We start from the raw sequence: 27,047 nt of genomic DNA, 5'->3' as shown, positions 1-27,047 counted from the left end.
TCCCAATTCTAATTCAAGAGGCTGCTCAGAAAGCCTTTGCATGAGTGAGAACTTATCCCTTTCTATTCCAGAAATTTAACATACAAGAATTTGCTTTATCTTCAAAAAGAATAACTGCCAGATTTGATTTCATTTATGGTCTTGAAAATGCAGAATTCCTCCACTTAACTTAGCGGCATTAAACCACATACACAAGGTCAACAGTTAAACGGAGAGGTTTCACATGGGTACACACCATATCTACAGTATGGGGAGCACAGAAAGAATTGCCAAAACTCAGCATGTTTCCAAAACTACTAGAAAAAGAAAGAGGATTCGGCATGGCTGGGAAAGCGTTCTCAAATGAAAAAAAAAAAAAGGAAGCTGCTGTTTTAAGCTGCAGAAGTGTGCTGAAGGTGAGTTATATTTTATTTCATTAAAATGTATTTTAAAAACATACTGTGTAAAAGAATTAGGATTCTCAATAATTTATTATTTACATTAGCAAATTCTGTTTGACTGTTATTATACAGATAGAAATGAAAAGTCAGCAGAAGGGAGTTGTATCAACTTCTTCAGGACCAAGCAAGCCCCTTTACCAAGAAACAAAACCAAAATGCATTCCCTCCCATTTCTATCCATTCAAATTCATTTTTCCAAACAGATCGCAAAAAGCTCTATGAAAGGTCACGTTGGCGAGTGTTGAGCACTCACAGTGAAAGCTGGGATTTTGGAGCACTCCGCAAGAGAGAGACCCTGAGGAGATTTTAACGTTGTACTACTCAGTAGTCAAGAGGCTGCAGGGTCCAATCCTGCTCTTGCTCCCAGTGTCCTACCTCCACTGAAATCCATGGCATTACATGACAACAAGACTTGCACCCGGCCCCACAGGCGGATCTCGGAAAGCTAGACAGACTCCTTGAGCCAGGCTGGCAGCAAACAGAGTGTTTTTCCTATCACTGTAGACACACTATAGCTTATCATTCTTTTTCAGTCCAAACACAACATAAAACTCATTGTCTCCCTCCCCATCCTCTGAGTAGAAATATGCATAGGGAATTATCTCTCTGATGTAAACAACTGTAAGCACCATTCACATTTGCTGGTCCACATGAAAAAAAAAATCACATCCAAGTGCCTGCCCTAGCCTTGACCCTTTTTAGCAGGGCAGCTCAGCTTTCCCAACGGCTTTCCACATCTCTGAAATCATACAGGCACCCAAACATTGTGCGCAGTCCATTGCAATGCTGGCTGCTGTCTGCTTTACTGTTCCAGGAAAGAGTAGTCACCTCTTCAGTGATTATATAAAAACCCATGATTAAAAGAAGTAAAGCGGTCAGCTCATGTTCTGTTTCCTGGAGGCACTCAATGGTATTTCTGACATCTCGTGTAAGGCACCAGTCATCTGGGAGCTGAGCAACAAGTGACCCACAAGACCTCCATTAAGCAACCGTAGAGGGAACTGACAAAATTCAGCTGGTTTCCTCGCCTTTTCGCTTACATAGCATAAAAAGTGTGGTAACGCCATCTGGGGAAGTTTCTGGTGGTATCCTAGAAGAGGAAGCCTCAACTGGCACTGCAAGCCAAGGAGCACGGGTGACAGCGTACTACTGCACGAGTTTCCGGTGGCGGCGTCAGAGTGGCAATTCCCACAGACATAGCAGAGATTTCCTTCAGCCACAGGAGGCCTCTGCTTTCATGGAAAACCAGTTTGTTGTCATCAGCGAAGCAGTTACCTCCTTACAAGATGTCTCCATAACACACAGACTACAAAAACAGCTTCGTGGCGTACTTGCTGCAGCTTCTCTGCTTTTGATCTTGCCCGCACAGCCTTATTCACAGAGATGCAACGCCAGAGATAGCAGACCCTATGGATGAAGAGGTTGGCTGGATGCTGGCTGACTGCATCACTGAGCAGCCTCAGTCCAGAATATCAGTCTCAAATGGGACCAGGTGGTAGTATGTCAAATTGGTGACATAAGCTGTTGGATCATCACTGTCTTCTAGCTCTGAGGTAAAGTCACTAACACTTTCAAACCTAAAGAGAAATAAAAAAAAACACCAAAAGGCATTAAGTCATTAACGTTCATTTAGAAAATCAAAGTCAAAGGAATTGGAAGAAAAGTACTGAGGGTGAAGGAGAAGGCTAGGCTATCTGAAGACTGACCCCTGGAAATTTTGAGGAAATGCATTTGTGAGGCAACTACTTGGAAAAAGGGCTGCAGGCAAGAATGCTTCTGCTGGTACTGCAAGTTAAAGTTCTGAGTAAATGTAATACGTGAACTTGCTTCACACCACAGCAGTGTTGCAGTAGAAGTGTTTCTAATGCTGGTTTGCAGCTTCAGCTTTGTGAAGCTCAGTTTGCAAGACAAAGATCTAGAGTCCCAACTCTTTTTCCAAAGCTTCAGTATCTCATTCCCTCTCTAATTTGTTTTCAGGCCCCAGGGCTCCCCTCCTACTAACGAATGAATGATTTCTTGGGACATAGCCTTTCTTGTCAGGCAATTCTGGGTACCGCTACAATGAGATTTCTATACGTCTAGAAGAGCTTTCACTGTGGTAAGGGAAAATCTTCACAGAAGTACTCAGAGCTGATCCCATCCACACCTCCCCCCACCCATGTGTATATGAATAAACCATAGGCCAGTGAGAACGGTGGTGCGTGCAAGCAAATCATCTTGTTACCCCTGACTTTCAAAGCTACTAGTGAGGAAGGAAGGAAGCAGCAACTGAGCTCTGGAAGAGTGAATCACGCAGCTGAGGTCCACATCTTTCCATTTTATTCTCACAGCACATGGCAGCAACATGAAATGCCTCAGTTCTCACACAAAAGTGGAAAAGAAACTGCCTTTGTTTCCCATTTGAACTTGGACTCTCACCCTTTCACTTCACAGGTACCTTCTCTGAGTTTGGCTTTTGTATGAGGCCAAATGTCTAACACAAATAGGAAACAATGACTACAGTGTCCTTCCTCCAGAGCCTCACTGTCCTCCCCATGGCACAAGATTTAGGTTTTGACAAGCAAAGAATAACCAAATATAAAGAGATTCCCAAATTTAGTTTCACTTGGTTTGGTATTTTCCTTCCCACTTCCTAACTATTGTGTTATAACCCAAACTTTTGCAAGGATTACCCACTGTCTCATGCCTACTTTCAATCAGAAGGCATCAACTTGTTAAAACATACACTTTGCTCAGTTTCACACGTTCCCGTTCCAAGGAGGCTTGAATTTCTTCAGTAAGAAAACATTTTACTTCTTCCCAGATAGCCTAGCAGTTAAAGGCAGTCACTGCAGGCCAAGGATTAAATCTCATCTCAATTCAAGCAAGGGACTTGAAGAACTGTCAAGTTTCTTTTTCTCACACTGTCTCTTTTTCTCACACTGTCTCTTTTTAATATTTTGAAAGAACTTTCATTCATTCTGACAGAAAAAAATGAAATAGAAACTGAAAAATTGCACAAGATGGAAAAAGAAACCCTAACCTAGCTCTGATTATAGCACGTGTCTCCAACACCTTTTTAGGCTGGCATACTTCAGCTCTCTGAATAGCAGATGAACAGATGAAGCTTTAAAATAATTTGGTTTAAAACTGCATCTCACCTACACTTGAACTAATCAGACTCCTTTAGTTAAGTAAGGCAACTGCAGACATCCCTCTAACCTCACCCTAGAGAGCCCTAAGAGTCAGGTATTTCAGACAACCCAAAGAAGAGTGGTAGGGTAAACAGATAAGTCTTCCACTCCCATCTCTCCCCAAAACTTTCTTTAGAAGCATCATGGGTTATTGGATAGCATGGTCTACACATCCTGCAATGTACGTACACAGCTCTCTTTTCCACACTCCTACCTGGTCCTTCTCACCTCTTTTTAAACTATGAGGACCACAACACTTTTTGAGCAGAAACTTATGATTTTCCTCCTGCAGTGCTGTTGCTATGCTCTTTACTTACAACGAAACAGAAATGAGACTGAACTTTGAATGTTTATTACCCTCATTCCTCTACTCCCTCCAGGCTGTTTGCTTGCCTGCATGTGTGGGAACATGTGCAGAAGGGAGTTGACTTGGTATCTTGCAAACACTTCACAGATCACATTGTATTGTCTTACGAATTGCTAGTAATCCAGAAACAACAGATTATGAAATACCAGTGGGGCAGACAAAACAAAGAAAGCAGAAGAGGAGTCAAGAAGGCTATTCAGATTCTGCTCTCCTTCTCTTGTCCATTGTATAAAACTAGATTATTAAAACTGGAAGGCCCCACAGATTTTGTGGTTCTTCAGCCTCACTGGTAGAATACTACAAGCAGCATGTGAGGTACAATGCAGTGGCATTCACATGCTGTGGCTATGCAGAAAGCCCTTCCTTGCTGCCAAAAAGGAAGCATGGGCACAGAAGTCTGCAAAACACTGCTCTAGAGTACTCATAGGAAACCAACCGCAATAAACCCGGACTGTTTACTACAGCTAGCAGCTGTATAGGACACCCAACAGTCAAAATGCTTTTGTGCTGTTACCAGCAGGTCTTTTTCCCAAAATAAACTCTGCAAACTACTATGGACATGCAGATTCCTAAATGCCTGAACTGCTGCCCTTGCTATTCTTTCCCCAAAGTACCTTGACAGACACACCATCCTTCACAAAGGCCTACTTTTTGTGCTGCAAGACAACCTTCTTTGTCATTTTAACCTTAGAATTGCTGCTCACATTTGCCAGGAAGAGGGAAACAAGGTACACAGAAGCTAATGGCTTGCACAGATGTACTCTGTGCTAGGTAAAAAACTGTCTGGATGGCTGGGCCCAAAGAGTGATGGTGAATGGAGTTAAATCCAGCTGGCGGCCAGTCACAAGTGGCATTGCTCAGGGCTCAGTATCGGGTCCAGTTCTGTTTAATATCTTTATCAATGATCTGGATGAGGGGATTGAGTGCACCCTCAGCAAGTTTGCAGACAACACCAAGTTGGGTGGGAGTGTTGATCTGCTTGACAGTAGGAAGGCTCTTCAGAGGGATCTGGACAGGCTGGGTCAGTGGGCCAAGGCCAATTGGATGCGGTTCAATAAGGCCAAGTGCCGGGTCCTGCACATTGGCCACAACAACCCCATGCAACGCTACAGCCTTGGGGAAGAGTGGCTGGAAAGCTGCCCGGAGGAAAAGGACCTGGGGGTGTTGATCGACAGCCAGCTGAATATGAGCCGCAGTGTGCCCAGGTGGCCAAGAAGGCCAATGGCATCCTGGCCTGTATCAGAAACAGTGTGGCCAGCAGGAGCAGGGAAGTGATTGTCCCCCTGTACTCAGCGCTGGTGAGGCCACACCTCGAATACTGTGTTCAGTTTTGGGCTCCTCACTCCAAGAAGGACATTGAGGTGCTGGAGCACGTCCAAAGAAGAGCAACAAAGCTGATCACAGAATCACTAAGGTTGGAAAAGACCTGTAAGATCACCAAGTCCAACCTTTATGAAGGGTCTGGAGCACAAGTCTTATGAGGAGTGGCTGACGGAACTGGGGTTGTTCAGTCTGGAGAAAGGGAGGCTGAGGGGAGACCTTATCACTCTCTACAGCTACCTGAAAGGAGGTTGTAGTGAGGTCGATGTCGGTCTCTTTTCCCAAGTAACAAGTCATAGGATGAGAGGAAACGGCCTCAAGTTGCGCCAGGTGAGGTTTAGTTTGGATATTAGGAAAAGTTTCTTCACCGACAGCGTTATCAAGCACTGGCACAGGCTGCCCAGGGAAGTGGTTGAGTCACCATCCCTGGAGATATTTAAAAGACGTGTAGATGTGGCACTTAGGGACATGGTTTAGTGGTGGACTTAGCAGTGTTGGGTTTTCTCAGTGTTATGTTGGACTCAATGACCTTAAGGGTCTTTTCCAACCTACATGATTCTATGATTCTATGATGCTTCTCGTTAACTCACAGGAGTAACCCCAGTGTAAACATGGTGTGAGACAACAGCCCAGCTCCTCTCATCACCTTATGTACAAGCAGTACCTGAACAGATCTCCTCCCATCTAAGACTAAAAAACACAGGAGAAGCATTTTATTTTCCTGTAAAGAGTAGGATTTCATTTTCCTGGAAAAATTCTGTATCTAATTTCACCATCTCTGTGCTGCTTTTGCATCGCCAGCTGTGACAGTCTCCTCCGTGGACCACAAGATGCTTCTGACAATGGTAGCACCATCCTGAAAATGCACATCTAGTACTGGAGTGAATTTGCCAAAAAGGCAGCATGTCCAATGCCACAGCCTCTGCTGCTGGCCTGAAAGACAGAATTGCAAACAGTCCTGGCAGGGGAAGGCACCCCTGTAACAAAACCAAAGCATAAGTTCGAATGCATTTATTTACCACCTTTCCTTTGAAAAGGACTCCAGAATTCTCCAAGAACCATGCATAAAAGGACTATTTATACCACACGGATGCTGAGCACACTGGGTTCACCACATTTTGCAAGACAGAGCGCTGCATTCAAAGATAAAGCCTCCATAAGGCTTTTAGTACTCTGTTTCCATCATTTTGACTGCTCTAATGAAAAAGTAGGTCAATGTTTCTCATTAAAAATATTCAAATGCTTCACTACCTGAGGCGTATTGAAATATCAATCACCTGCTATGACAGAAATCTGCAGAAGCAGATTTCCATCAATACCCATCTGTCAATACAGTCACTGACTTAAGACCTACATGAAAGCCCTTCTGGTTACAAGTCTCTGACCCCAGAATACCTACATGCATTAGGAGGCAGAATTTGCAAATAAGACTAGTCTAACTTCCCTCTCCCCTAATGAAATACACATACTTCACCAAGTACCAGCATGCTGCAGCACCTGAGCAGCTGCTGAGCTTCCTTTGATGACGTTCAGGGGTGTGTTCCCCTCCTCTGAGGATGGTGTTTTGCTTCCCAAATAAAGCATACACTTCGTAGTACGATATTCCATTTGTAAGGACGTTTGAGTTTCCAGATTTGGGCTCAAACCAGCTCTCATTCTCATGGGAGAAAGAAAAAACTCTATTCTCACCTGGCAGGACCTCTATGACAACCACAGCTGTTTTTTTCCATACACAGAGGACTGAGCTCCTTGGGGTCAATCATTCTCACCGACAGCCATTTTATCCCTTTTAATAGAAAGAGCTGTGAAGCGTTAGCAATCAGGCCCAGTAATCTTTAACCGGACAGAACGACAGCTGTACCAGTCTTGCTCCTAGACAGAGGATAACATTTTGCTAGGGGGGTGGGAAAGCTACAGTTTATCCGAAGCTGACAGCATTACTCAAGCACAAACCCCACTTACAAGTGTTCTGCTGAATCTACATCCAGGTGCTTCTCTTTTCCATTGGGTATACTGTGGTCAATGACTATTGTTTCAGTGTTGGCTAAACAAAATCCATTTGATCGCATGATTTCTGTCGGGAGAAGAAAGAAAACAAGATGAAAATCCAAAAAAAAGCTGGAAAACAACTGCATATCATATGTAGTTGACATGGTTATGAACCAAGATGTGCGTGTGACATTGAAAATCTGCACATGAAAGCAGGAATGAAGAGTTGGTTTCACAGCTTCTTACATCTGCAAACTGCCAGTGCTTATGCAATTTTATCCACACAATCAATTCATGACACAGAGCATTTGAAGCAAGGCCCAGTTTCAGCCCTGTTATCGCCAGTGGCAAAATTCCCATCACCCTTAGCAGAATGGCAGCCCATCCATATATTGCAACCTACCACTACCAAAACATAATTGTATTTTTCCTAGACAGTCCCAGGCTTAAGACAGTTAAGCAAAAAATCAAAAAGACAGGAAAAAGGAAATAAAAAGTGACCTTCCAAGTTACTTCAACCACCATCTTTAAATCATGTAAAGCAATACCATCTTGACACTGCCTTCAACTCTGCTTATTTTTTTCTCACTGTGTAAGAAGCCTCCAATACAGAATAACTAAAATTTACACCTGATTCCACTGACTTACTACCATGGGGAGAGTTTATAATTAAAGAATAGTATTTGATGTGAATGAGAAGTCAATCCACGTCTGTGCTACATGGAAAGGCAAACTAGGCAAAGTCACAAGGATTTCTTTCAGTCACATAATCTTAGATGAAGCTAGGGCCACCACAAAATGAACATACATCTTTCTATAAATCAGCACTGACTTAAGTGGCATGACTCATGATCTGCCTCAAGGTATGAGGACCCTGTATTACAGCCTTGCATTATCAGCACAAACAAAAGGAAATTAGTCTGTGGCAGAAAATATGGTAGGCACAAAACATAGGCAGAGGGAACCCCTAAGACCCTGCCTCAAACAGACTAATCTCAACTCTACACTTCAAGCAGGAGAGGAGAAAGAAGAGAGGTAATTTTTTTAAGCATACATTTACATGTTCCTACATTAAGGTAAAGCCAGAACTCACTTCCCTGTTTTTCTTGAGAAAGTAACCTTTGACTTTTAGTCCGTATTTTATTGCGACTCACTTTAGCAGAATACGCTTGGGGGTGGTAAAAACCACTGAATCCCAGTAGAATCACACTTCAGTCATGACTCATCTTGAACCAACGTTGTACTGCAGAATAAGATTTACACCATAAATTCATATTCAGCTTTCATGTAAGAGGGCTGCCCCTTCTCTCTTCCCCATCACCTACCACTCTGAACAGGACCATGTGGGGGACAGTTTGTTTCTTCTTTTGCCTGCTTTTCTAAGTCTGCAAGCCATGTAGAAAGCTGCACTATGACTAACAGGAATACCACAGTGTTTTCCTAGCGTCCTTGACATGCCCCAAGAGTTACAGCATTTCATTGCTGTGTGGACTGCTTTAGACGTTAACATTTACTGCCATCTACTGACAACACCACCAGACACTGAAACCATTTCCAGTGTGCAACATTCAGATGAGGCAAATATTAATTATCATCAAATTTCCACCTATGTTCTTAAATTCTTTGCAGCAATCACATAAATGATAAAACTAATTACCACAAGATGCTTTTGGATAGCTGCATAGGTAAGAAAATCTTTCTCCAATTAATTAGGTATGACTCATCTCTACCAAAATTAATTTAGAATTAAAACAAAACATGTTATTATTCAGCTAACGTGGTTTCTACAGCTCCTCTACATAAAGGCTGGCAAGAGGGTTCCCTTTGCTGCTAGCCTCTGTCCGTCAGCCAGACACCCTCACTCTGAATTTAGGTTCATCTTGACCATCTTCTCTCTGTTGTACCCACCATGTGACATATTCAGTCATGCACACACAGGGTATGTGCACCCTAAGGCAGTACACACCCTCACAAAAATGGTATGAAACTCTTCCAAACAGCAAAAAGCCCCAAGCCAGAGCAACACTGCAGTTTCCAACCAATGCAATTCCAAATACATTTATTCTTGATATTCACCTGTTTGCAAAAAGGATGAGGTATCACTGACAGAAGCCACCCTTTGAAACATTTTTACAGCGTATAGTTTGGGGATCCTTCATATCATAATGGGCAGGTGCTAGGACCTACTTTGCAGTTCCGGTCTCACAGAGTAGCAACATATTTCAGACAAAACCAGCGAATATGCTCTCAAGGGTCAGTGCTGAGAGCATGTCCTGGCATTCAGGAGCAAAGCGAGTAACCACGTTCAGCCTTTGGAAGGTGACTAATGTCAAGAACATACACATGAGGAATTTTACCTCCCTAGCCACAGATGGGGCGTGACACATGCATGTTGGCTCCTGTCTCTCGCTCCCAGGAAGCCAGACCTATGTCACTCCCCTTTGCAGTAGGGCCCCGGGGGCTCTTCTTTACAATGCCTGTGCTGCACTGCAACCTGGGCTCAGGGGGCCCTACAAGAAGGCACCAGCCCAGATGGGCTGGCAAGACCACACTTCTCACTGAGGCTCTGTGTTACACGGTACACTCTAAAGAGTTATTGGTGGGTTCGTAAACCATTTACCATTTAATTAAAAGAATATTTATTTAACAGACGACTAGTTTTCTTAGAACCAGAGCTCAGGATCAATTACAAAAAATCTACCCTGTGTATCAGATCGATCCTTAAGACACACTGTTTACACCTTTAGCATGTTGACGCTGACTGGCCTTCAACTGATATACTGTTAGTACCTAAGAAAACTGATACCAGTTTCATGCTAAACACTCCATGCACCTTGGAAGACTATGTAGTATTTCACTCTCTGAAATAAACTCTTCCAGTGACACAACACCAGCAGTTGCCATTAAGCTGAAATGAAACGTTTCAGTATAGAAATACAAAACCAGGCACACAGGCACACCAAAAGTTCACAAACCTTTTCACAACGGTCAGTTGAAGGTGAAGAGGGGGAAGGCTGAAAGGATAGGCAAGGATAAAGTAATAGTGCTCTCCATTTTACCCACCAGAAATCTGTGGTTTAGAAACTTCCTATGTCTCCACCTGGGACAGGTGTCAATGTACTTTTCCTCCACTTGCTTGTCTAATTCCTTTTTGAAGTCATTTATGCTTTCAGTTCCACCATATCCTATGACAATGAGTTCCACTCCTTAACTGTGCTCCGTATGGAAACAAAGCAATATTATAACCTTTCTTTTGCTTGTTTAAAGCCTGTTGTCTATCAATGTTATTGGATAACCTATAGTTCTTGTTTCATGAGAATTACAGGGTAATTGACCTCCTTCTATTCACAGCTTCGTAGAGTTCCATCATATCGCCACTTTGTCATCTCTTCTCCAAGTTGAAGTATCCTTCTTTATTTAACCTTTTTCTTAGAGAAGCTGTTCAACAATTTGAATCCTTGTCCTTTATTTGTATGTTTTCAACTCTATTATATCCTTTCTGAGATGGAAAGACCAGAATCGCACAAACCATATGCAAGATGGGGTGGTGCTCCTTTCTTCTGTTCTCCCCTCCTTTCCTAACATCTAATAATCTCACTGCTGGTTTTGCTCACTGCTTGGCGCCGAGCTTACATTTTCACAGAACTGTACCAATTGCCTCAAAATCTCCTTCCTAAGTGGTAACAACACTATCATAAGTGACGACAGTGAGGACTGCATTTTCCTCACATCCACTTCTTTGCATTTATCAGCCTTCAATTTCATCTGCCACTTTACTGCCTGAATGCATGTTGCATATTATGTCAAGGCTAATTATATGTTTTATATTATAGCACAGACTATGGAGAACTATCTTTAATTGCTGGTGGAGAAAGACTAAGGGGAACAGCAAATAAAGTCATTTTCATTTTGTAATTCTTGTGTCGAATGTAGGAAGCTAACAACTCTTACCTGATATTTTAACTGGACTTTGAAAGCTCGGCTGAATCTTATGGACATTGTCATTTTTTAGAACTTGATCCAAAGGAGATCTCTCAAAGAACGTGAGGACAACTTCAGATCTTGAATACTTAAAAAGAGAAAAAGAAACAGACATCCATTTTTACCCGTAGTTTGCTTCTCCCTTTCCACCCCTTCACAGTACAACAGAAAGACTTATTACAAGGAACAGCCTGGAGATGTCATTACACGGTTCTGGCACTCAGCATTTCTCCAAGATACTCAATAAATTGCTGCTTCTTTTAGAGTTTGGCAAAGCCCATCACTTTCTAATCTGCATGGGAGTGCGTGTCATCATCAAGGAGGAGTCAAGCTGGGCTAAACGTGGAACTTGGCTTACTCACCTTCCAGGGCATGTTTATAATAGTCTTCAGAAGCTTTTCCACTTCATTAAGTCTGGCTTCTATATCATGGGCTTCTTTTATTGTGATGAGCCCTGGAAACAAAGTAAACAGATCGTGAGCATAGACAAAAGCACACTTTCATGTACACACACACACTTCAGCAGCCAGAAGCAGCCACTCAAGAAAATGTGGAACGACCTCAGATATGATGCCTCCCAGAAACATCTTTCAACCCACACTGATGACAAAGCGTGTACCCCAAACTGAGGTGGGTGTAGTTACAAGCAGAGTTGCAAGCCTGACACAAATTCAGCTGTTTATGATCATATTTAGGAGCTGCAAGACGAGCAGAAGTAGAACCACCTACTCCCTCACCCGGTTTCACTACAGCATTCCCAGCAGTGATAATCAAACAGCCTGTTTTCTGCTTCCAAGATCCATGATTCATCCTTTTTTCTGTCAATAAAAAGCAAAAGAAAACCCAAGAAACCCAAAAACCACAACCCACAGATGAGAGGAAAAATCTAAACACAAGCTAAACAAAAGGATTTGAGGGCAGTCTTGTATTTCTCTGAATGTACACCCCAGTGAACGGCCCAAGAAAGATTTCTCAGTATCATGTTCTTCAAGTGCAAAACAACTATTTGGATTTTTTTCTTTTTAATCACTGAATTATCACAGTGCTGCAGAAGGGATTAAAATGGAAATTTTGCTGTCCAGTGTCCAGAATGATGCATTACAATGCTTCTAATTTTGAGTTGCTCAGTATAGGGATCTTCAACTGTAATACCATATTTCGTATCTATAACCTGCAGGACATCTCTAACTTCCCTCTCTTCTAGCAGACTCGGGGAAATACAGAACAGGTTATATGCACGTACAGGGAATATGAGGAGAAGTAAATCTCAAAATCTTGCATCCCTCTAGCAACCCTTTTATTTCTGACTTTTGTAACCCACTTTTTCTAACCCAATCATCATTTCACCTCTACATTTGGGCAGCTTTTCCAAGGAACAGAATACGCGCATGAAAATGAAATACCTAAGAGACTATTAAATTTAACAAGCTTCATTGGTAAAAAAAAAAATTACAAAAAGCTGGAGCAGAAAAAGACTCAATAAATCAAAACCATCAAAACTAAAAATCTGCAAAGCAGTCTGTGAGAAACCACTTCAATACACTAAAATTGTGTTAAACTCTAAGGGCATCTCCATCTCCCTATGCAAAAGGCAAACGTACAAAAAGAGTCATCAAACATGCACAGTGTGAGGACAACACCCACAAACAGTTTCAGTCTGCATCAACCCTTGTTGTTTGTTACCGATGAGATATGATCCCATACAAACTTTCCAGACAAAAGTGTGACTTTGAAGCTGTCAGCTCTCCTCCAATTACAGCTCTGAATAAAACAGAGATTGTCTCCGAAGCAACCAGGTTTCCTTGATGGCTGTCCCACAAAAGTACTCTGGTTGCATAAGCCTTTCTATTGCTCGACAGTCCCTCATTTTGCCTGTTTTTGTTGGCATCACTACCACCTCACCCCAGTACTGCTCACACCCTCTTATGACAGCAGAGCAGAGTGTACCAGCAGGTATGTAAGGAAAGCAGCAGCATATCCTGCTTTGACTGACGTACACTACAATCGGGTAGTTTTGCATGGAAATTCTCTGAAAGGCTGTAAACATGAAGTAACTCATCTGCATGGGTCCACGGACTGTGTATTAGCTGGGTTGTGCTTGATGTTACAGACCTGAATTGCAGACCAGCACCCTTCATCTTCCTAACTACTGGGTGTGAGCAGGCCTGGGTGGATCTGCTTCACCCCTCCACAAATATGTTCCCATCCCACATCTGAATAAAGTTCAAACCTTTCAAAAAACGTGGGGTTTATCTTCCCTAAAAAGAAGCTGCCAATGGCCCCACGGCTCAGACACCCACCTACGATATTAGAAACACACTGTCGCCCCGCTGTAGCCCACATCAGAGAAAACAGAGCTAGCCACCCCGGTGCCGGCTGCCATAGGGTGCCTCCACTTCTGCTGGTCTTGCTCCAGTCCACATAAATACTGACACAGTCAGAGCAGAGACCGCTCGACTGCAGCTCCCACCTTGCAGGCAAACACGTCATCGCTGACCCACCTGGGATTCAGCATTCAACTGCTCCCTCTCAACTCCGTCCTCAACCTCGGACCCTTTGCCAAATAAGCATTTATTGTTGAAACTAGTATTTTACCAGGAAGAGGAATACTCTCAAACAAATGAAGGTATTCAGACCAAGGGGCGGGGGGAAGGAAAAAAACCACCTCACCAACAACACTGGGCATTTATTCATTGAGGAAAACCAGCCAAGCAGTTAGGATTTTCTCTCATTAGTAATCAAGGAAAGCATCTGCAGCTCCACACGGCCTTTTTAGGCTTCAGCAAGAGAAGTCGGACAAGGCCATCAGCCTGTCACACTGTCACAGATCACCCAGAAGGAGGTTTTACAGCTTCTTGCATTCACCAGGAATTTCCAGCCCTGGTATATTCCTCCTTCCAACTCCTGGAAAGGCACCAGCCATGCAAACCCACGCTCTGACTTGGAAACTGGCACAGATGACTTGTAACATCTGACACGATAAAAACTGTGTCTTACTGAAGCTTTTAATAATATCAAAACCAAAAGGCAGACAGCGTAGGAAGGAGAGTAAATGATACGTCTGCCTGGACAGCTTCCTATATACATGCTTAATGATTACAGATGCACAGCTTTGGGGTGTAAAGCTGCTGACCTTACATGAATTCCCCGTACAGGGAATTCAGTTTGGCTGGGCTAAAGCCTTCCTTTTCATACGTCTGCAGTCCAAATACGCAGAAACTGCTTGACTGGCTATATATATATTGAGCCCTGTAATTTCTTCTGCAATAGCCACAAAGTTTGTAAGGCCCTCATTTATCTTAATTCTACAAGTCTGTTTTTAAGAGTTAACAGATGCCCTCGTGGTTTTCAGTTAGTTGTAGCCTATGATCCCACAACCTGCGGGATTGCTGACAACCCCACAGCCACACTACCTGGAGCAAGACACTGCCTGCCCAAGCAGCCGGGAGGAGTGGAGGCCCCAGTCCCTCCTTTCACTCCCTTTCAGCACTCGCTGACTGGCTGCTGTCATCAATCACAGCACATACGTGCGTGAGGAACACTGTGGTTTCGCGAGGTGAAGTCTTTGGTGGCAAAACTGCTTTAAGATGCTCTCACCCTCCCCTGCAACTCATTTCCTCTCCCACACCGCAACACAGGGCTGCCTTTGCTTTGCCAGCACAATTAGGTAAGCAGCAGGGAATTCCTTGAAGCGCTCTTGTCAAAGGCTTCGCCTCAGGAAACACCAGCCTTAGCAGAAGAAGCAAGAGACTGCAGGCTAGAATGCCCGATTGAAACACCCTTCTCACCCAGGCACTACATATTCACGCAAGTAGACCAACTGAGTTTAAGCAGGAATCAGGACTTGTGTAAAGAAGGGCCACAGAACTGCACCTGAGCTTTCTGTCTCTATTCTTCACTTCATGGGGGTTTCTCCCCTGCCTGTTCAGATCTTTATCCTGTTCAGAAGCTTTCACGAGGCAGAGAGAAAGAAAAAAAAAAAAACAGGCCAGACACCGATGTAGGATCTCCAGATGCTGGAAATGCCTGGACAGACATGAGGCACATGCCAGCTGACTTTGCAGACAGACTCCAGCACCTCCAACATTCATTAACCCTGACACCGATGCACCCCAAGCTGGATGTATCTGGAGTGCACGGGACTCACCGGCTATGTATGCAGCATCCATACAGCAGCTACAATATGTCCTGAGGCTGTTGTCTCTCTGCCCACGGGCCATAAATACATACCTATTTTTCCATCTGGGGCTTTTAGACCCCAAGAACCCTTATTCAGACAGTTTGCTATAAAATAAAAATAAGACACCAATAAAGCAACCAGTAGCCTGGAACCAGCTGTGCTTTCTTCCACTTGTTCAGTCATGCAACAGAGCTGAGCTCAGAGCTGGGAAATCTCTTTGTGAGGTCATGGTGAAAGGCTGTTCTCATGCCTTTTCCTCTGCCCTGGCCCCTGTTTGACTGCTAATGGAAAACACGCACAAACTCCTCCCAGGAAAACTTTGCTCTCTATCTTGTTACGCGCACTGTGCTTGGACAATCAACTATCATTTCAAGTGCTTTAAATGCTATAAACACGTAGGTTTATAGGGCTTGAGGTAAACTGGAGCCCCACTGGCTCCTTTTTTACCACAAACCATGTTGCCAAATACCACAAACCTCTAAGATTTCTTCACCCGCCGCACAAGGGAGCACACACACTGGGTGACAAGAGGGACAATACAGGCACACCACCTAACCCAGGGTGGCAAGATACTCACTTTTAGCAGGGTTCTGCTGTGTGCGCAACCCTCGTAGTCAGCAACCTCATTTTAAGAAAGGAGAAGGCAACCCCTTTAACATCTTCTCTACCCCTTTCCTGACCAAAAGCCCCAAGCAGAGCCCTTAAGACTGTATGAAAAGGATTTGCCTGCAGTTTGAGACCACGCAACTTTACGCATAGCAACACGTATCTGGAAAAACATGGCACAAACAGCACCAAAGGCCTGCAGCATCCTTCCTGCTCTGGGACCCCGGTGCTAGAGCAGCTGCAGGAGGCTGAGAGAGCCAGCCAGCAGCTGTATACCTGGCACACTGGCTCACGACGTGGGAGAGGGGCCCAGAGCTGCAAACGAGCAGGAAACAAGCTCAGCAGAGGAGGAGAACAAACTGGGAGCCAATTCCTGATGTCAACACACAAGCCTCGGTAGGCCTGTCCTATTACTGCCGTGTGAGCCACCAAATTGGCAACTAATGACATTTTGACAACCGCAGATAACGTGCCGCATGCTTCTACCAAACGAAGCGGGACAGGAATTGCAGCATGTGCTCCATGTCTCGTAATGAAATCACAATGCAGTCCTGACAGTCGGTGTCCACTATGAGCACATCATCTCAACAATCCTCTAGTGCCTTCCAAGGAAGAGTAAGTTCATGCCTAAGTCAAGTATGTCTCATATGCCATCTCTCAATGATGACACATAGAAGTCTGTTTTTCTGGAGATGTGTTGCTATATACAAGTCACTATGTACACATGATCTCAAACTGTGGGCAAACCCTATTTCTGCAGTCTGAAGGACTCCACTTCAGGCTTGTGGTCAGGAAAGGAGCAAAGAATGTCCAAGAGATCTCCAACTTTCTCAAAATCAGTTCAATATGTATAGGAGGCTGAGCAAGAGCAGAAGCCAAGATGTACTTTCTGAATATGTGTGCAAGATGAAATGGCGATACTCCTAAACGCTGTGTATTTTAGTATGTACATGAAGATTAAAATATTGCATTGAGCCCTCCTCACTTAATCCTCTCTCCATCCCTATGGGAAGACTGCAGAGTAGATATCAAAGTGTAAAAAGGATTAGCAAATAAATTGAGGGAGAAATCTTACTGTGGTCTGCTAACCCACACTGCAAGAAAGATTTAAGGCCTATAGATTCAGATCTTGATCCCATCCTTACCTCTTTGCACAAGCCCATGAGCAGCAGTTAGGGATTTCAAATCTGTAGGGAAGACACATAAGCTGTCTTGCACAGAAGACTGCTACTCTGCTCTCTGTCCTGACCAGACTGTATGGCTTCAACAGGAGACATGCTCCTTTTCCCAAGTTACAGTACTCATTAACACTGCAATGCTCAATCTTTTCTATCTTGTACCCTCATTCCTCCTTCTTTCCCTCAAGATATCTTCTAACCCATGTGCACACACACACACAATTCAGGATGCAGATAGAGCAATAGCAGGAAGGTCCCAGCCACGAGAGGAAGTATACAAAATCACAGAATAATGTCCCATGGAAGAGATTTCAGGCAGTCATTTAGTTCACCTGAAGAAGGACCAAGTCCAAAGTCAGATCAGACTGCTGATCTATCACATCACCACGTCAAGGTGACTTCTGAATATCCCCAAGGACTGATATTCCACAGAATCATGCAGGAACTAAAGCTACCCAGCTGGGATGTGGACCAAGGCTGAAAGGTGGCAACTCAGCCCAAAGATTTCTGCTGTTTTGCTCCTTTGCATTGCTTCCCATTTCCTCTCTCTGCTGAACTGGTCTCTTCTCAATACCACTTCAGCTGGCATCTTTCCCTGCTTCATGGCCACAGTGCCTCTCCCCCCCACCAGCAGCTGCTCTGATAGCATCCCTCCTCCCCACAGATACACATTCCCTGAACCTCACTGCCTGGGAACTATGGCATTAGCCATCTTAGACTGCACTCTGAGGAGGCCAGAACAGCTCCCACTTAGAGCTGCCTCCTCTCTGATGGAGGAAAATAGGATAAAAGGCTGTTAGAAGGACAAAGGAATACTTAGTGTTATGTAAAGACAGGAAATGAAAAAAACCAGCAGATGGGAAAGCTTGTTTCACGCAACTTTTCTACAATAACTCTGCTGAAATAACACCACAGGAATCCCGTAAGTCCAAAGACTTGATAAGATCCAGAGAAGGGCAGATAATTAGAGGCAATCAGGGATATCAGATCTCCAATTACTAGAGACCAGGACTGTCACTTTTCTGTTCTCTGCTGGTTATTCATGCTGTCTTCTGCAGCATCTGGTTCTCATCACTAGGGACAGGATCCCAGAGCTAGCTACAGCACTGGTCTTAGTCTGGCAGCTCTAGCAACTCCTCTTTGATGCCTCTTGCCAATTCTACAACACCCCTCTCTTGGGGCAGACACACTTGCTCCTTCCCCTCATGGGGAAATTCATTCATCTCATATGTCAAGAGTCACTACAGTCTCTAAAGCCTTTACAAAGGGTTTACTATTTATGCAATATCACTGACAAGATACATCTTGGTGGCATTACTCAGGGAGCAGCTAAAAGGATATGATGGAGTTGCTGGAGGGGTGTAGGGAGGTGGGTTTTTGAAATTTGTTACACGTTCTGCTGCCCTTCCTAAGCTTGATGTTGAGGATCAAAATAGGGACAGGTTTTTTTAAGAGGCATGAGTACACAAAGTGCATGTGAGTCACTCCATACTTTTAGAAGTCCCACTAGGTAGCAACGAGCATATTGAAGATACTGAGAGAAATCGGTTAGATGCAGAAAGATAGAAAGCTTGCAAAAGCCTGTCCGCACTGCGCACACCTAGCTCTAATACAGGCCATTTCTTCTTTTGCAGTTCATATGCAGCAGATGTAAAAATACAGACAGAGCAAAGTCCTATCCAAACAACTGTCCAACTGAAATTCCCGAGAGCAGGGGTTGTGACCATGACCACCTGAGGACCCTGGCACACCCAAATGCCTGGGCAAAGCACAGGAGGCAAGTTTAAAGCTGAAAAGTCCAGACCCTCCAGTGGATGGGTTTTCCACACATGTATTATTAGTTATGGGATCTCCCAGGATCTCTGGAGGGGAGACAGCACCTCCTGATGACAGTACTCAGCAGGCACGCTTTCACCGCAGAGCTCCCTGTCTTGATGCCTGATGAGCCACAAGAAACAAAAAGATGTCAAAGAAATGCAAGATAAAAGCGAACAAAGCAGTCAAAGCCTGATGAAAAATGCAAACACCTACAACCATTTTTAGTGCTGGTTTCTTATCAGGTTAGAACTGTCATGAACAAACAACCTCATTTCCATTCCTTTCCACCAAAAGCCTCTCTGACACATTGCCTCGGTCCACCACAAAAAGGCAACTTGTGCCTAGCTTTGTAATGACATAGCCAGCTTCATTTATCTCCATCATTACCAATGAACCATGAAATTCAGCTAATAAAAAACAAACTCAGAAGCCCCAAACTTAATTTTGGTTATACAGCGCTGCTAGAGCCTGATAACCAAGAGCCGCATCATTTGCCAGACAGAAGCTCAGAGCAAGCTCCGCTAATGAACTGTTGACAACGTCAACAATGAAAAGAGCACAATAGATGAAGTGTATTTATCTGTATTGTCACAGCACCGAAACAGCTGTTGTCTGTGGAAACTACTATGCTGCTTCTGTAGAGCTCCCTATTCTCATAAATCACACTCCCAGATGGTCTTGTAAACAACAACAACACTATAGTGCAGCATATAGAAAACCGTTAAGTTATGAATGCAACATTTGCAAGCAAACATAATGTTCCTAGGCCAGCTCTTCAGGAACTGCCTTCTGCTTTGTGCAAGTCCTTCCAATGGCAGCCCTGGAGGAGCTTCCCATGTGCTTCCTGGTGGAAACCACTCAGACACAGAAAACAGCCGATCATCTGCTTCCCGCATGAGGCAACCACGCCGGAGGGCAGGCACAAGCCTCAGAGCTACAGCCCAGTGTTAGTCGTCTGGGAGGGACTGCTCAGGGTCTGCTGCAGGTCAAGTGACTACCTCAACGCTACGAGGCAAGCTACAGACGCAAAGTTTCTACAGGAAATCTCCACCGCTACTGGAGAACTTCTATGGACGGACAGAGGTTGAAGGGAGCAGCTGCTGCCAGCAAGGCAGAAGGGAGCAGAAAAGTTCTGGAGAGCCACAGATAACCATGGATGGCAGCAAGCTGGTGAGGGAAACCTGGAGGCAAAGAAAGGGAACAGAAAGCAGCTCAGGGAAAGCAACTTGGAGAAGCAGAGCGAAAACAACAGAAAGGAGAGCAAGGGGAAAAAAGGCCACGACAGAGCAGAATGAGTCAGAGGAGGCATGGAAAGAAGGAAGGGGGAGGAAAATGAGCATTTTGGGAAGAGAGGGCCCATCTAGTAGGAAAAAAAAGTCTGTAAGACTGAGGAGAGTTTCTGACTTGATGGCTCACAGTATCAGAGCGGGACCAGGCGCTACATGTAGGTGCAATATGAACAGCGACATTGGAAAAGCATCTGAGCCTCTGTTCCGATGACAAAGGCAATAAAAGAGTGGCAGAGGAGGATTGCCAGAAACCACCCTGCCACTCCAAGGGCAAACCAAATCCCCACTTTGAAAGGCTGCTAACGCGCTCTTCTGGCTTCCTGGTCCAGCATATAAGGGGCTGATCCTGCCCACACTGAAGTCAGAGGCAGGTGTCTGACTGCACTGAAGCTGGATCAAGCTCTAGGATAAATCTTAGATGAGAACCTCTCCGAAGTAATAATTAGAGAAAATAGCAGGGTAAAAAAGAGTACTTTTCCAGGTTTATACTTCACTTCCAGTGTCTATTGGGTCTGTTGCAACTATTTCTAAATAGTCAATTTTAAGTCACCTTCTAAGTCCATAGTGCTGCCTTTCTCATGAAGACTGATTTAAATACAAAAGTTGTTTATTTTGCATATAGAAACAGACAGTTTAGTAACATCAGGCTGTGTTCTAGCTCTGCTAAGAGTGAACTAGCCTGTGGTTTTCTGTAATCCTCTTTTGTGCATTTGCCTAGAGCAAGGGCCGGGCACATTTCAGACACAAATAAAACACTAGCAATTTACTGGTAACATCACAGTGAATCACATTTAGTCACCCTGCAGGTATGCAGATACCTAACCTTGTTTACCAGCTTACTAGTAAGATGCCTTGTGTTGTTGAACCTCCTTGGCCCTTAGCATCATAGTACACTCCAGATGCAGAGAGTGCACTTTGCCACGCGTTCTTATTAGTTATCAAAGACAAGACCAGATTTTGTGAATGCCATACTCCCCCCAGGGACCTCCCCTCTTCTCATATCAAAGAAAGGGTAAGATGAACAGCCACTGCAGAAAACTATACCTCCCATCCTCTCCTCTGGAATCTCAAAGTTCTCGGCAGCTCCGAGAAATATGGAGAGGGAGAGCACTGTGGAAGTCAGTCCAAGGGGACGAGGGGTGGAAAAAGGAAAGGAGAGGATGGTTTACTGTTGCTGAGCAAGAAAAGGAGTGCGCTCCTGCTCAGAATGAGCTGTTTGCTGAAACCAGCAATAATGGTAACAAGCAACTCTTTCTAATATTGCTGACATTTTAAAAAGAAAAATCTTCTTTTAAAAAGTTAATAACATCAAATAGCTCAAGCTTTCACTCCTCAACCATATCCCTTAAATGTAACGTACTGCAGCTTGACTGAGCTGTAGGATAATGCTAGCCCTTTTAATGCTCCTTAGGCAAATCTGTAGGGACTTTGGAGTCCTTCAATGCAATGCAAATTTGGTTTGCAACATTTTACCACTTCCTCCAGATAAAAGGCACAGCTAATATTCACCTTCTTTCAGAAAGCCAAAGATAAACACACACATATATACAAACTCACATACATATGCATATACATTTGTATGTATACAAAAATACTCACACAAAGGTATATGTCTGAATGCTAACACACACAAGAGTGTGCTTTTGTCATGCGTTTTTGTTGGGTTAAGTATATTGAGCTTCACTGTAGGCAGCAGGACGTCTACTTTTAAACAGGACGTTAAGAAACCATGCTTACCCCATAAGTTTTGTAAAGGCCGGACATGCCCCATGTAATCTCTTCTTACATCCAAAGCTTTGCATCAGTGTCACTTAGTTAAATGAGATTTTTATGTTTCAACTTCGTGAAGTTACACAAGGCTGTGGCCAGTCACTTTAAAACGCTGGTATGATGAAGCATTCTCTATGCGGAGAAGCACACTCTGCAAAGTAATTTTCTTTAGAGCAGGAGCAACGCAATTTTAAATAGAGTATTACTGAAATTGTGAAGTGCACTGTGATTGCTTAGAAACTGCTCCTGATTTTTATTCTGCCTCTGTTGCAAAGTTAACCCCCACCCCCTCACCAAGCTGAACAGATCATGATCTGCCTATACTGGGTTTCGATTTTTCAAATCCTGGACTGATGCTTTGCTCATTCCTGATTCTACTGAAGTCAGTATGCCTGTTCCTGTGAGAAGGGTAAGTGAAGGTTGCTGGCTCCAGGTCTTAGGCAGGAATTGAGCGTTGCAGGCTGAGAACGCTTACCCTTTCCCAGCTGTTCATGCACTAATGGCAAGTAAAGATAGTGCAAGGGACTATACTCCCATCTCGCTCCAACTGCACAAATGATGCCTCAGAGAGATGTGAAAACACTAATATTTTGCAAAAGCTGTGGCAGGTCTTCAGACAGGAGAGGAGCCACGCTCACTTGAGAGAGGCGCTGAGGAATGAGAATCGCTTTAGGATGCTGAGGGGCTCCTGTGCCTAAGTGATGGGGAGGGAGCGTGCTGGGAGGGGCAGGAGGCCAGGGCCAGCAAGGACCAAGTCCATCTGCAGCCAGACCCAGCACACGCCCCAGCCCAGCTGCCAAACTACTCTTCAGAGTCCCATAAAGCCAAGAAGTACAAGGACTACCAGCGCCCTGGGAACTCACATTTTAGTCACAGTGACCCTGGCAGGTGCTGTGCTCTGCAGGCCACGGGCAGGCTCGATCCAGACCTACCCAGCATCCTCAAAAGCCGGAGCCCAGGTGCCATATACACTTAAAGGCCGTGTTATTTAGAATTTACTGCTGCTCAGCACTACTAAAAATCACTCTCAGAGTACTTTAGGCAGGGCACCCGCACTGGATAATAAATTTTCACACTATTTTAGATCCCTGGTCAGCAACCTAATCGCGTGAGACACTGTATAAGCACGCTGTGCTGGGCACACAGCAGGGCTGAGAGGTGGGGGGTGGGGATCTGCAGGAACATCCAGAGGACTCCCCCATTCCCACCCCGCACCCAAGTGGGGGGAGACAGCCCCCCTCCAGCACCCGCAAGCATCTCCCACCCCGCACCCCGGAGCGGGCAGCAAGCGGATGGCGAGGCTGCCGCCACCCCGGCAGCCCTGCGCCCATCCCCGCCGTCTGCAGAGGGCACTCGGGGCCTGCGAGAGGCGGCGGAGCTCCCCCGGCGCCGGCGGAGCCGAGCTGACACCTCCCCGGCAGCGGGAAGGGGACAAGCCCAGGGCCGGGGGACGGCCGCCGGGGAGCGGGGAGCGGGCTGCGGCTCCCACCACCGCGGCGCAAAGAAGGTAAGGAGAGGGAAAGGTATAAGCATTTTTAAATGAGGCACACACACACACACACCCCCCCCCAGAGGTTAGGGATGCGGCAGGACAATAGAAAAAGACCTGTCTCACTTTAAGCACCCATCAGAAAACACCCTTGGCGAGTCAGCCCGGGAGAAACCCGCTGGCGCTGCGCAGGGAACAGAGCCCGCTGTCACACAGGTAGGGCCCAGAAATAAGTCCGGTGGATTTACACCGGTATGCAGGGTGAACCGGCGCCGAGAATGTCAAAACGCAGACCGTCTGCAAGGGGAGGGTCACGCTAGCAAGGTGTGAGGCGAAGTGAGAGCAGGGGAGAACTTCTCCATCCTCTCACAGAGGAAGACATTCACAAAATACCAGCTTCTCCCCGTTCCTGTTCAATCAAATCATTTATGTGGTTACTCAAACAACTGGGGAGACTGGAAGTGCTACGCACACATCCATTTTCAGATGAGCGGTTGCTCCACACCACTTTACACACTTGAAATATTTTAGAGCAAAACACGTAACTGTATCTAAAAAATACCCCAAACCTTAAACAAATTAAAACCAACACAGCTTAACAGGTACGTTCTGCTTCTGCACAGAGAGGCCTGAGCACGGGCAACATTCCCTGAGTTGGGTTAATCCACTTCGGAAACAAAAAGAGAAAACACGGCTCTAACCGCTGGTGCAATTCCCCTGTTTTGCAGAAGTTATGCGAGGAATTATGCCAGCTCCCAGAGTCGCTCCGTCCGCTGGCAAGCGCTGCTGCCTCTTTTTTTTTTTCCCCCCTCTCCTTGTGGCAAACAACATACCAACATGCGGAGATTTTTCAGCTACAGCCCTTCTCCCGACAGCCCACCCAGCCCTCCCTCGGGAAGCCTCGGGGAGGCCGGAGGCAGCGGGGAGGGGCAGGACGAACAGGGATCCCTCTGCTCCCCCAGCCCGGCCCGGACCGCCCCCCCCCCCCCGTCCCCGCGGAGCTGGGGACAGCGGCGGGGCTGGGGTCTCCCTCCTGCGGGAGCCCGGAGACCGCGGGGCTCGGCCCCGCCTCCCCCTTCCTCGGCTGCGGGGCAGCCCTTCGCCCCCACCGTTTATTTACCAAAAAAAAAAAAACAACATAAACCAAGAGCCCGGGAGGAGTTTCCGACCGCAGAACACCCCCGCAGCTTTCCTGCCCTCCCCCCCCCCCCGCCCCGTCCGGTCCCGCAGCGGCTCCGGCTCCTCATCCCCCTTCCCTCCGCCGGGCGGGACCGCCCGCCCCGCCACCGCCACCCCCGGGGAAGCGGCAGCGGCTGAAAGCCAGCCCTCCCGCCAGCCAAGCAGCGAGGGCCGGTCCCGCGGAGGCTGCTCAAACCTTGGAGCAAGGGGGAGCGGGACAGCTCGGGCCGGTCCTCGGGGAAGGAGTCGAGGAGCCGCTTGAAGAGGCGGCCGAGGTCGGAGTAGCTGCGGTGCAGGTAGAGGATGTTGCGGTCCGACCACTCGGTGCGGATCTCGTAAAACTCCTCCTCGTCGCCCCGCCGGCTGATGATGAGCCGCCGGATCCCGTTCACCCAGCAGCCCCGCACGTACATGTTCACCAGCGAAGTGCCCTCAAACACGGCCGAGGCCATCCCGCCGCCGCCCGCGCATTCCCCGCCGCCGGCGGAGGGCGAAGCGCACTGCCCCGCGCCGCCGCGGCCAAGTTAAGAGGAGGAGGAGGAAGAGGAGGAGGAAGAGAGAAGGGGGGTGCCACCCGCCGCACGGCCGCCCCCCCGGCCCAGCCCGGCCCTGCCCGCCGGGGCTGAGCCGCCTCCCGGCGCTGGAGGGAGGGCCCGCCGGTGCCTCATAGACGGCGGCCCGCGGCGAGGGGCCGGCCCGGGCAGCCCTACCCCCTGCTCCGCCGAGTGCCCGGCACGGAACAGGGCGGCTCTCACCCCCTCCCGAGGCGGGGAGCGGGGTGGCTCGGCCCCTTCTCCCCCGGCGCCGCAGGAAGGCAGAGCTCCTCCCGTCCACGGCGGGGGGGAGCGGGGCTGCCCGCGGCCGCTGTCGCCCTCCCCGGCCCCAGCTCCGCACCAGCGCCCACCCCCTCCGCCAAACACACGCGGTCCCCGCGGCGGGATCCTCCTCTTCCTTCTCGGGACGATTTCGCAGACGCCACAGACGTGACGAGGACATTTTTTCCCCTCCCAGTGACCCCAGAAGTTTTTTGCCTTTTTTTTTTTTAAAAAAAACTTCCAGCCCGGCCAGCTGAGGGAGGAAGAGGAGGGAGGCTCACACCGCCTCCGGCTGCGGCATGTGAGGCTGTCAGCCCCCAGCAGCGCGCACGGCTGAAAAGCGTTCCTCTGTGCCCTGGAAAGACTAAACGGAGACCCAAGCAGCCGTGCCGGCATCTCCGGGCAGAGGGAGGTCCGTTACAGAGAGGAAAACCGGGAGAAAGGGAGTACGCGGCCGGTGCCCGCGGCTCCTTCGGCCTTTTCTTAATAGTCTGGTGGGACACCATCCCTGAGGGAGCCTCCAGCAGCATCGCATACGGGAGGGAGATGGGGAGGCCTGCGCTTGCAAATGCAGCCCCTCCTCCCCACGGGGACCCCAAGCACTGTCTTAACGCACAGAGAGCAGGGCACTGGGAGAGCTGGCACGGGCTGCAGCAGTCAGAAACAGTCATCTGGTAAAGCCGGAGACACACTGTAAAGCAAGGAAGTGTGTGGGAGGTACCTGGATGCCTGAAAATCCCTAGAAGCTGCAGGGTTAAGGTGCACATACTGAAGGTGAAGCGAGGAACAACGCAGTGACGTGGGACGCATCATCTGTGACAGGTCTCTGCTTGAAGGCAGTGGCCTCCGGCACTGGGCTTTCTGCTGTGGAGGGGCTCGGCGGGGTGGAGGGAGGTGGTGGGCGACTTCCCGGGGTCATGCCATGGCCCGGGGCGGGAGAAACCCTTCCTGTCTGTATAATTTGGGGAGGTCAGGGGTCGTTGGCACTCGCACTACCTATTATCAAATTTAAGCCAGTTTTCACCAGTGTGACATCGGTGGCTCAGGAGGCCAGGAATTCACACAGTAACAATTTGGGTGCCATTCAGCTGCTCAGAAAAATCAGCAGAGCCCAGAGACAAGACCACTGTTATGGGTATTGGCTGAAAAGCGGTGCTTGGACAACATCACAGCTGGATCAGCTTAGGACAGCACAAATAAGCACTGCGGGGGGGGGGACAGAGAGATGAAAGTTACTTAATAGTTTTCTGTAAAGTGCATAATTAAATTACTATATCACAGTCTTTTCGATAGATAACGTGTTGCTAGTAACTGCCTAAACTGTTCAGGTGCCACATGCCTCTGTGGTAAACCAGATCCAAACCAACAAATGCAATGATGTCCCAATCTCCCTATTGAAATACATAACTGTGTATCTTCTTGATATAACTTCTACATAACAAAACTGGTTTTG

At 46.7% G+C, this 27,047-nt stretch overlaps 1 protein-coding gene across 1 annotated transcript; it reads right to left on the bottom strand.

The window, feature by feature from the left end:
• Positions 1 to 343: 343 nt before the first annotated feature.
• On the bottom strand, positions 344 to 25,231 carry PXDC1 (PX domain containing 1). The gene is made up of 5 exons (XM_059815236.1): positions 24,976 to 25,231; positions 11,633 to 11,724; positions 11,241 to 11,358; positions 7,263 to 7,374; positions 344 to 2,017 (listed from the first exon to the last, which is right to left on the bottom strand). Exons 1-5 carry the CDS (start codon positions 25,229 to 25,231, stop codon positions 1,900 to 1,902), a joined length of 696 nt encoding a protein of 231 aa, XP_059671219.1. The 3' UTR covers positions 344 to 1,899.
• Between the last annotated feature and the right edge of the window lie 1,816 nt (positions 25,232 to 27,047).

This window comes from Gavia stellata, chromosome 3, assembly GCF_030936135.1.
Source record: "Gavia stellata isolate bGavSte3 chromosome 3, bGavSte3.hap2, whole genome shotgun sequence".
Taxonomy (NCBI): Eukaryota; Metazoa; Chordata; class Aves; order Gaviiformes; family Gaviidae; genus Gavia; species Gavia stellata.
Note: the sequence above shows the minus strand (reverse complement) of the source record. Positions and strands in the feature narration are given on the sequence as shown.